This window comes from Myxocyprinus asiaticus, chromosome 27, assembly GCF_019703515.2.
Source record: "Myxocyprinus asiaticus isolate MX2 ecotype Aquarium Trade chromosome 27, UBuf_Myxa_2, whole genome shotgun sequence".
NCBI classification, from domain to species: domain Eukaryota; kingdom Metazoa; phylum Chordata; class Actinopteri; order Cypriniformes; family Catostomidae; genus Myxocyprinus; species Myxocyprinus asiaticus.
In genome coordinates this window covers 24985563-24997697 of record NC_059370.1, presented here as the reverse complement: position 1 = coordinate 24997697, position 12135 = coordinate 24985563, and the positions used below count along the sequence as shown (strand labels likewise).

Genomic DNA, 12135 nt, shown 5'->3' with positions numbered 1-12135 from the left:
AGTTTTTAGAATGAGTGGAAAGGAGAGGATTCACACAGAAATAAGATAACAAGCCTCTGCTTTCTTTAAACATGAAGAAAAGACAATGTAAAGAAGCACCAAAACCTTTTCAATACATTTCAGCACCAAAGTAATGAACAGTGACTGATCAAACAAAAACATAATCTATATTAGCTTATATAAAAACACTGATTGACTGTTCCACAGCAATCAGAAATGTTAACTGCACTGAATTTGATGTAATCAATTAGTTTTTATTACCAAAACATTGCGCTTTCCCTTGGTGCTGGACCTTTCCCGTGAACGCAATCTCCGAAGCTGCCACGGGACGTTGCGTATAGCAGAACGTATGTTTAGACATAATTTAGACATATGAATAAAGATTCCTGCCACAGACGTTCTTTTTTACATGGAATAATCATTGAATTTAATTATCAAGGGTAAATACACTTATGGAAGTTTAAATAATCCATTCAAAATCCTCTTGGCTCAAATATCTAAGGGGGCACATGCCTCCTCAGTCTGAATGGGCATGACGCCTCTGCAATGCTCCATGTCTTCTAAAGCTACGTGTGAGGAGCAGACCGATATTAGTCATTAAAGAATATTCCAGGTACAAAATAAGTTAAGCTTAATCGACAGGATTTGTGGCATAATGTTGATTACCACAAAAATGCTAAAACAATCACTGTTTCAAAAGTATATCCACAAGATGTAAACATTATGCATGTTCACGTGATTTTTAGTGTGATAAAAAAAAAAATCACTTACAAACCTTTTGTAATTTTATATGCAATTTTACAACTTTGTTGCCACGATGACATAACACAGTAAAACTAAAAAACTGCAACAACGATTTAAGTAGCATTACAGCTCAAATAATACACAAGGTTTAACAGAAGAATTATTAAAAATGCTTTTATAAAATTATGGGTTTCAAATTTCAGCCCCCAAAAATTGTCCTCATTTACTTCCATTGTAAGTCTCACTGTAACTGTAACCTCAATATCTGCCCTTTTTTTTTTTTTTTTTTTTTGAAAGAAAACGAAGGACAAGTTTATGTAAATCATTTTTTTTTTTTTTTTTTTTTTTTGGTAATCAACATTATGCAGTAGATTGAGCTTAACTTTTTTTATTATTATTATTATTGAACATTACTGAGTTAAAATCTTGCATTAAAAACATAATGCACAAAATAATTTAGCTGTTTGTATACAGCCAGAAGCACAGCGCACTCAACACAGTATGGTGAGAATAAGCGAAAAATCTCTACACAAGCTTCATTGGTTCTCGCTATGACATGCCATGTTCGAATGTGTTAAAGAATGAATGAGATTTAAGAGCTAGGGACAAAAGCAGATTTTTATTGATTAATAACTTAAATTTAATTCTGTTCCTCACATAAAACTATCATATGGCTATAAAATGTATATATCCACTATCATCCAAACAACAAGGCTTAAGAACTTGGGGATTTATTTATTTATTTTTATTTAATTTTTCAGATTGTGTTCAGTTCAAAAATGGACAACAAAGGATGCCTTCACATGGATGAATATGCATGCTAAGCATGCTTTTTATTGGAAATCTACCTTAAACCATCTCTTTTTTTGCCAGTCCCTGATATCCGCAAAGCATTTCTTTCTGATTCCAGATGCCACTGATCCTACATAAGACATAAAGACAAACATTTCCTAAATACAATGTACCGGTGGTTAATTAATGACAATACTATACATGTGTGACTCTGCCCTCTGAGAAAACCAAAATATAATTAAGTACTGATTAAACACAATATGGTTGCATGCAGATGAAGAATGTTTTCTTACACACGGCTTATCCTGTTGTTGAAAAGTTTGGGACCAAGCACTTAACAAGCTGCTTGACTGGTGTTTATTTGAAGGTTTGGCTCAGTCTGGTGTGCTAACAGGGGACGAAATCTGACAGCCTGTTCTCCAAGAGTGGGTTTCACATTGAAGCGCCCTTAAAAAAGCCAAGGAAAATACTTGAACGCTAACCCTTTACAATATACATTAAGCAAACAAAAAGGATCCAACATGTGATGAAAGGATGAGCAATGACTCACTTGGGTCTTGGTTCCTCTCCTCTTTCCTCTGTTCTATGTGCCTGTGTATGATGGCCAGAACCTTATGCTGGTTGGCAGTGATGTTTGGTTCAGCTATAACCTCACTGAGACGCAAGTTGCTTTTTATGGCCACTGAGGCTGTGGCACGCGCCACCATAGGCAACTGTTCTTGATAGGCCTTATCTGTGAAGCCTTGCACCACCGTCTGTACGGTTTGGATCCTACAAGAAGCATAAATCAAGCAAAATGAAGAAAGCTGGCATTAAGCAGGTTCTTAACCTTTGAAGAATATGTGGATCATCACAAATTTACAAAATGATGCTTCTAAGCATGCTAACTTTGTTTGATATAGCTTAAAGAATAGTTCACCCCAAAAATGAAAATTCTCTCATCATTTACCATCCTAGATGTGTATGATTTACTTTCTTCTGCTGAACATATATGAAGATTTTTAGAAAGGCATCTCAGCTCTGTAGGTCCATAATGCATGTGAATGTTGGCCAGAACTTTTAAGTTCCAAAAAGCACATAAAGGCAGCATAAAAGTAATCCATATGACTCCAGTGATTAATCCATGTCTTCAGAAATGATATGATAGATGTGGGTGAGAAACAAATCAATATTTAAGTCCTTTTTTACTATAAATCTCCACGTTTGACGAGCCCTGACCAGTAGGTGGTGATATGTACAAAGAATGTGAATTGACAAAAAACAATAGAAGAATGTGGAACTGAAAGTAAAAGTGGAGAATTATAGTAAAATAAAAAACGACTGAAATATTCATCTGTTTCTCACCAACACCTAATATATCGCTTTTGAAGACAATGATTTAACCACTGGAGTCTTATGGATTACATATGCTGCCTTTATGTGCTTTTTGGAACTTCAAAGTTTTGGCCACCATTAACTTGCATTGAATGGACCTACAGAGCTAAGGTTTTCTTCTAAAAATCTTTGTGTTCTGCAGAAGAAAGTCATACACATCTGGGATGGCATGAGGGTGAATAAATTATGAAAATTTGATTTTTTTGGTAAACTATCCCTTTAATTCATAACATTAATTTTTTTGTATGTGCACCTGGAACTAAATTACCAGAACACTTGGAAAGAATCTTAAGAGATCCCCAAAAAACTTGAAAAATACCTATTTTCACAATGACAGACTAGATGCTTTTATGCGTTCAGCTGTTGAACTATATATTCTGCATTCCCACCTTCTGTTGGTCAAGACGGTATAAATCTCCTGCACAAGAAGCTCTGCAGCCCCAGGTTTACAGTGGATTGTGCCATCGATGGCCTCCTTCAACAGACTGATGTTTTGTTTCACCAGAAACTTTTAAAGAACAGAGGAAGAATTTTATTACAATTTTGGATTTTGAGTAATTTGTGTAGGAGACATACTGTAGGCCCAAGCACAACAACATATCAAGATACTAAACTGTAATTCTATTATGCAGATTGGTTGTCACTTTTGATGTGTATCAGACTCACTTTCTCAATCTGGGACCAATTTGATTGCTTGGCAGCCACTGATGCTCCATTGTCATAAGAGTGCATCTGAAAATCCTTCGGGAAGTACCATGAAAATATTTCTGCCACTAGGTATCCATTGGAAAAGTCTCTGCAATCAAAAAGACAGAGCATTAATTGTATGACAAACACATAATAAGGAAACGTGTTAAATTTGAGACTCAAAATGTTCACGTTGTCCATAAGTCCAGGTCGGAAAAGTTAACATGTTATTAGAACTGAATGAGACTGAATGTAGCTCGAAACTTTGAGGAACGAGAGACTAACATAAGTTGTTGTAACTGATAAGAAAACTAAATTAGCTTGTTTGATACCATCTTTAGGCTTTTATTCAAGTACAAACCCCATTAGATAAATGTAACGTCTCTATTAAAGCTTTCAGGGCAGCAGAGATCCCGTAATCTTCTCTACTCACCTGCGCACGTTTTTTGGAAAGATCGATAAATCGAGACTTTGCAGCCATTTAAAAACCTCTCGCGGTAGACCAGCCTTTTTTGGCGAATGGGAATAGGCCATTTCTAACTTAAATGTGACGTACTGCCTTATATTTGTTTGTTTGGTGAAAGAGCTCTTCGGCTTCATTAGCCGCGTTTCCACTTTCCATTGTTTGCGGGTTGCATGGAAACAGACGTGAGGACACTCGGTGGAGTTGATGTGCTGCCACCTGCTGGTGACAGACGCGTAGATCACGAGTTTGTTCTGCTATCGTTTGTTGGTGACAACAGAATTTTCATTTTTGGGTGAACTATCCCTTTAACCTCGTTCCTCCCGCTGGGCCTCATGGGAGTTGTAGGCTCCTAGCCTTGCGCCCCTGCACAGAACACATAAGGTAAATATAAATATTTTCTTAGGCACTTATTGAGTCTGAATAGATGCACATCTTACATAATTTCAGTAGTGCACCCAAATGACCATAGTCATCATACTGTTCATGTGTTGTACTTACTATAATTTACTTCCATAGATACAGTCGGCAACGCATCATACCCGGGGGCGTGGTTTAGCGTGGAGGAAAGTGAAGCCATTTTACCATAGTTATTCATACATTCCCATGAGGGAAAAGGGGAGGAATATCCGACAAATTTGGATATTTTAACAACGTAAAATATGAAGAAAAGCTGTTTTTCGTCATATTTAGTTTTTCTGCTCTCCAAACAATGCCAAAAAACTAAAAACTGTTTTTTATTGCCTGCCATCTGACAGAAATTGGGGTGTTGCGCTTAGTGGTATTTAGATTCAGATGGAGTTCAGTTTGATACAACTGGTAATGTGTCACAACAGAGCATGCATGCATTAAAAATGAATGCAAAAGATTCAACAAAAGATTCTTCATGCACGACAAAGGACACCTCTGATAAACCTTTTTCAATTTTTTGTTTACTTTTTTTATTAACCTTACAGGCAGCACCAAACTACTAATAAACTAATAATATACCATTTGATGACACTTTATGCTTCCATTTGCCATTAACAAACATATACTGTAGGTAGGCTTAATTCTTCATAGATTAGTAGCTAGTTCATCAACATTTAAATCTATCAAATCAAACTTTCATGACATTGTTACCTACATTAATGTATTTAACTGTCTATTAAGCATTATATAATGCAATAATGCTTAATAGGTTATTCATGAAAGTTATAAAATGTTAATATATTTTATATGACATAAACTACCACAAAGAAGCAATTCTGAATCTGTTTATGCTGTTTTATTTTTTCTATGAAAATATGTGAATATTTTTAGGAACATGCATTGCCATGGATTTTGCATAACTGCAATAGGCATGATACTTGATACATTTCTAGTGGTTGACATATCTACTGGTCTGAAGCAGAGCCATGCAGCTGCTTAATGATCTGGTTATAAAGCATCAACAAAGTATGCTCTTTTAAGAGGTTTTTACAGTGTTGCAGTTGAACAGTTTACTCTGACCTGATTGGTTTAATAACGTGACATACCGCTTGTTCTTCATATGGCTAAGCTTCGTTCCTCTGGGTATCTCTCCTCTCTTATATATTAAACTGAAATATTAATACATACACGTTCTTTTATTGTGAGTGTAAAGTTGAGCTGACACTATTTATTGATATGATCCTCAATCTGGTGTTCAAATGTTTGTTCTTGTTGCTGTTCATTATTTTAACTATATTTACTTTCGATTATCATTGGCATGGTGGATGGATGGATGGATGGATGGATGTAACTTGCTGGTATCATTGAACTCATTCTAAAAAACAAAATTATTTAAGTAAACTATCTATAGGAACAAATACTATCTATCTATCTATCTATCTATCTATCTATCTATCTATCTATCTATCTATCTGTTCACAGAGTTTTGTTTTATATGGCTTACTTTATTAATTTGTTTTCTAGCATGAGTTCTGTGATACCAGCTAATTCCATCTATTCAACAAAATGCCTTGCCAATGATAATTAACAGTAAATATAATTGAATCGTGTATGTATTAACATTTCAGATTAATATTTAAGAGAGATACCCAGAGGCACGACGCTTAGCCATATGAAGAAGACGCTGTCTCTCACATTGTTAAACCAATCAGGTCAGAATAAACTGTTCCACGAAAACCTTATTTGATTGGTTACTAGAAGCAGGTAGACCCGTCTTCCCGGTCAGGCGCGACGACAGCTTGAGGTGGGCAGTTGGCTATGGCTGGACTGAGAGTGGAGTGCACATGGTAGGAAGCATCGTAGATTCCGGAAGCAATCTGGAAATGGAGGAAGAAGTGTTTGGAGCGGAAAATGGAGGGAGTGGAAGTAATGATTGGAATATAGTGGAAAATCGGAAAAGAAAGAAAAATTGGGGTCAGGTTTCAGATTCTGATAGTGAAAGGGGAAGTTATCAGATAAGGAAAAGGAAGGAAGAATACAAGATAATGTTGAAATTCGCATCTGAATCTGTATCTGCAATAAATCCGTTGAAGTTAACTAAAGCGATTAAAGATGAGATAGGGCAGACTGAAAGTGCAAAAACATTGAGGGATGGGAAATTATTCTGTAAAGATAATAGGCAACAGAAAATTGCGTTGGGGTTGAAGATGATACTGGGTGAAAAAAAGTGATATGTTAAATTCCAGAAGATAAGACATGTGTAAGAGGGGTAATATCAGGAATTCCAATTGATGTGACAACAGAGAGGATTAAAAAGAACATTTCTGGAGCAGAAGTAAAGGAGGTAAGACGACTTCAGTATATCAAAGATAAAGAAAGGAAGGATAGTCTTTCTGTGATGATTCATTTTGATGAGGACAAATTGCCTGAAAGGATATATCTAGGTTACATGAGTTATGTGGTCAGACCATATGTACCTCCTCCGTTAAGATATTATAAATGTCAAAGATGTGGCCATGTGGTGGCAGTGTGTAGAGGTAAACAAAGATGTGCAAGATGTGGAGTAGAACATGAATATGGCAAATGTGAGCAAGGTGTAAGTCTCAAATGCTGTAACTGTGGGGGAGAGCATAGCGCAGGGTATGGAGGATGTCAGGCAAGACAAAAAGTCTTGAAAGTGCAGAATGTCAGAGTGGAAGAAGGATTAACATATGCTGAGGCCCTGAAGAAAGTTGAACAGACAACAAGAACAAAAAAAAAATAGAGGAGTATCACCTCAGAAAATGAAGGATTGCCAAGAAAAAACTAGGGAGAATTCACTGGAGGTTGATAAAGTGTCATTCATTGCATTAATGGCGGAGGTGGTGAATTGCTCTGCACAAACAAAAAGTCAGATGGAGAGAATTAAAATCATAATTAAAGCAGCGGAAAAGTATGTGGAAGTAGAGAGAATTAATGTGGAGATGATAAATGAAAAATTAAAGGTACAGGTAGGAAACACTCAGGCAACAGGTGGTTCTTAATGGTTTTAACAATATTGCAATGGAATGCAAGAAGCTTGATCGCTAACAGACAGGAATTTAAGAAATTTATATTAAAACAAGAAAGATGCCCAGATATCATGTGTTCAAGAATCATGGCTTAAACCATGCTTAAATTATACATTACATGGATATATTGCAGTATGTAGAGATAGGCAAGGTGGAAATGGTGGTGGAGTAGCAACTTTTATAAAACAAGGAATTGGATATAGAATTGTAGAGGCAAATAAGGAACAAGAGGTAGTGATAGTTGAAATATGGGAAGGATCACAATGTATTAAAATTGTAAACCTTTATTAATCCATGTGGAAAACTTAATAAAGAAAATCTGGAAAAGATAGGTGGGAAAGGTAATCATAAGATGGTGTGGTGTGGAGATTTTAATGCACACAGTACATTGTGGGGGAGTGAAAACACAGATCAAAATGGGTTGGTAGTCGAGGACCTGCTAGATTTGAGAGGGTTAGTGTGTATAAATGATGGGTCGGGCACAATAATAGATATACAGTGCATCCGGAAAGTATTCACACCACATTTTGTTATGTTACAGCCTTATTCCAAAATGGATTAAATTCATTATTTTCCTCAAAATTCTACAAACAATACCCCATAATGACAATGAGAAAGAAGTTTGTTTGAAATCTTTGCAAATTTATTAAAAATAAAAAAACGAAAAAAAATCACATGTACATAAGTATTCACAGCCTTTGCTCAATACTTCGTTGAAGCACCTTTGGCACCAATTACAGCCTCAAGTCTTTTTGAGTATGATGCTACAAGCTTGGCAGACCTATTTTTGGGCAGTTTCTCCCATTCTTCTTTGCAGGACCTCTCAAGCTCCATCAGGCCACAGCCATTGCACAGCCATTTTCAGATCTCTCCAGAGATGTTCAATCGGGTTCAAGTCTGGGCTCTGGCTGGGCCACTCAAGGACATTCACAGAGTTGTCCCGGAGCCACTCCTTTGTTATCTTGGCTGTGTGCTTAGGGTCGTTGTCCTGTTGGAAGATGAACCTTTGCCCCAGTCTGAGGTCCAGAGCGCTCTGGAGCAGGTTTTCATCAAGGATGTCTCTGTACATTGCAGCATTCATCTTTCCCTCGATCCTGACTAGTCTCCTAGTTCCTGCCGCTAAAAAACATCCCCACAGCATGATGCTGCCACCATCATGCTTCACTGTAGGGATGGTATTGACCAGGTGATGAGCGGTGCCTGGTTTCCTCCAGGCATGATGCTTGCCATTCTGGCCAAAGAGTTCAATCTTTGTTTCTCATGGTCTGAGAGTCCTTCAGGTGCCTTTTGGTAAACTCCAGGCAGGCTGTCATGTGCCTTTTACTGAGGAGTGGCTTCCGTCTGGCCACTCTACTATACAGGCCTGATTAGTGGAGTGCTGCAGAGATGGTTGTTTTTCTGGAAGGTTCTCCTCTCTCCACAGAGAAATGCTGGCACTCTGTCAGAGTGACCATTGTGTTCTTGGTCACCTCCCTGACTAAGGCCCTGCTCAGTTTGGCCAGGCGGCCAGCTCTAGGAAGAGTCCTGGTGGTTCCAAACTTCTTCCATTTACGGATGATGGAGGCCACTGTGCTCATTGGGACCTTCAATGCTGCAGAAATTTTTCTGTACCCTTCCCCAGATCTGTGCCTCGATACAATCCTGTCTCGGAGGTCTACAGACAATTCCTTGGACTTCATGGTTTGGTTTGTGCTCTGACATGCACTGTTAACTGTGGGACCTTATATAGAGAGGTGTGTGCCTTTCCAAATCATGTCCAATCAACTGAATTTACCACAGGTGGACTCCAATCAAGTTGTAGATACATCTCAAGGATGATCAGTGGAAACAGGATGCACCTGAGCTCAATTTTGAGTGTCATGGCAAAGGCTGTGTATACTTATGTACATGTGAATTTTTTCAATTTATAATTTTTAATAAATTTGCAAAGATTTCAAACAAACTTCTTTCACGTTGTCATTATGGGTATTGTTTGTAGAATTTTGAGTTGTTGGGCCTCATGTATTCAGATAGAAGACAAAGGCAGGCCTAACAGTCATAAAAACATAACTCAAGCCCTACCTTCCAAGTCGTAAATTTTACTGATAAAAATCGCGCCAAAATCAAACAAAGGGAGTCCAAAACAGACTACAAATCCATGAAGCCTTGCTCACTAAAGGATCGAACTCTCAACTCCTATTGGATGAGGCACACAACAGAATGTCCCTCAAACATGACATCATCAAGAGTTGAAATACCTCTGAAATGCTTCCAGAATTCACTTCCAGCGACTTTGTTCACCGAATATAGACGCAGCTCTTTTTGCTGCTCTCAGGTGCAACCTCGTGGCACAAGGAAGTAACGTCCGACTTGAAACTGTGGCCATACAATCTCCATCTCGCTGGACGAGTTGAGATTACTCTGTGTTCAACCGAACACTCTAACGGATCCGAAGGAGGCCGCCGAGCAATTCGCATCTTCATCCGTTTGCCTACAGAAGTGAAGAGATTAAAGATTTCTCTTCCATCTTCAATCAAGTTGACATTTCTGAGTTCTCCATCAGCCCGCCGAGAATCAACAGCCATGCCCACCGACAGAGCGAGGAAACGACCTCATGTGATCACACAAGCCTCAAGGAACCGGGTCGGATTTAAAGGACGGAGGAAAACACATTCTACCTGTGTCCTCATGCGATTCAAGTAAGAGGTTTACGTCTGGGCAGAGATAAAATATTATAGTGTGTTATTCTTGTGTTTCAAGGTTTTTGCTTGTTCATTTTACGGACCGCCATGTCCGCTCATTATTAATACTCAGGGTATTAATTATCACAAATTTGTTTTGCTGTATTGTGGTCCAACCGAATTGGATTGTTGTGCAATTTCGCCATCGCGGGTGAGACAGCAACTGAGTTCATCCATTAAAGAGTCAAATAACACGGGACTGTTTACGAGCCATCCACCGCGCCTCTGAGTGATAAACTGACAGCTGTTTTCTCTCCCACGATCGCAAAATCGGCTTTAGGGCTGTCACTTCTCTCTCTCTCTCTCTCTCTTACTAACCACACACCCACACAAACACACACACACACACCTTATGTGTTATAGGATTATTTTTATTTCCATATCTAATCATATCACTGTTTAGTTTGTAGTTGTAAGTCGGAAGTTTATTGACTGCATTGTATTAATTATTAATTGATATTACTGCATAAATAAACTTTTGTTTATATTACAAAGAGAAGTGTTTTGGTTTGTTTTGCATACGCCTGTGTCATGCTGACGGGATTTCATTCATTGTTTTTTCCCCCCGAAAATCGATATTCTTCGGATGTCAATTTTCCTAAGAAAACAATCTAATATAGAGACTGTTATACTATCTGGTTATTAGTCCCTGATTCCAGGGTGGTGCCCCGTCAATGTTAATCCTTATTAATATTCTATTGATTTTTGATAATTGATAATTATCCTTGATGATTGAATTTGAATGATCAATAAGCTAGTGTTAATTTTAATTAATGTCTCATCGATGTTAACAATTAATGATTGTCTTTGATAATTGTTGATTTAAAGGATTTTAAAAAGCTAACATTGATTCTCATCAATGTTCTATTGATTTTAATAATTAATAATTATCTTTGATAATTATTAATTATTGCTAATAACCAAACTTGCTCCTAAACGTAGCACACTACATTTACTGGAGCCCCATATGAGGTTTTAATGAGTTAGATCCAATTAATTAATTTCAATATTAATTAATAACTACAGAAATAATTATGAATTATTTCTGATAGTAACACTGATCTAAACAACCAGTAAAGCCCTACAGAGTAAAATAATGAATTTAATCTATTTTGGAATAAGGCTGTAACATAACAAAATGTGGAAAAAGTGAAGCGCTGTGAATACTTTCCGGATGCACTGTAGGTCGTGGAAAGGTTTCTGTGATAGATTTAACGTTGGTATTAGATAATTTAGCAAGGAAGAGTACATGGAAAGTATTGACTCAAAGCAATATAGGAAGTGATCATTTTCCAATTTTCTGTCAAATAGGAATTGATATTCAAAAAGAGAAGGTAGAGAGAATGGAGAGATGGAAGTTTAAAAAGGCTAATTGGGATAAATTTAAGGAGATTTGTAAAAATAAAATGGAAGGGGTTTTAGATAAAATGGAGGATGCAGATGAATTTAATACAAAAATAAGTGAAGTGATATGGAGAGCAGCAGAAATAGTAATTGGCAAAAAGGAAAAAAGTGGTTCCTTGGTGGAATGAAGAATGTAGTGAGGTAGTGTCAAAAAGAAATAAAGCTCTTAGGAAAGTAAGAAGAAGCTTTAACTATATTGACTTAAACTATAAGAGGGCACAAGCGTGTAATAAGAATAGCAAAGAGGAAATATTGGAGGGAATTTTGTGAAAGCATTGGAGAAGACATTGAAATTAATGATATATGGGGGATGATTAGAAAGATGAGTGGGATTCAGAGATATAGCAGTATACCAGTACTAATAAATAAGGATAAATTAGCAGTTACAGATAGTGAAAAAGCAGAAGTATTAGCAGAAACATTTATGAAGGTGCATAGTAATGACAATATTTCTGAAGACATGAGAAAATATAGGGAACAATGTGTAAGA

The 12135-nt window shown here is 37.1% G+C and overlaps 1 protein-coding gene across 1 annotated transcript; it reads right to left on the bottom strand.

Moving 5' to 3' along the window:
- Nucleotides 1-1474: 1474 nt before the first annotated feature.
- Nucleotides 1475-4227, bottom strand: spata4 (spermatogenesis associated 4). The gene is made up of 6 exons (XM_051658189.1): nt 4031-4227; nt 3577-3706; nt 3300-3418; nt 2087-2307; nt 1830-1983; nt 1475-1666 (listed from the first exon to the last, which is right to left on the bottom strand). Exons 1-5 carry the CDS (start codon nt 4195-4197, stop codon nt 1871-1873), a joined length of 750 nt encoding a protein of 249 aa, XP_051514149.1. The 5' UTR covers nt 4198-4227; the 3' UTR covers nt 1475-1666; nt 1830-1870.
- Nucleotides 4228-12135: the final 7908 nt, after the last annotated feature.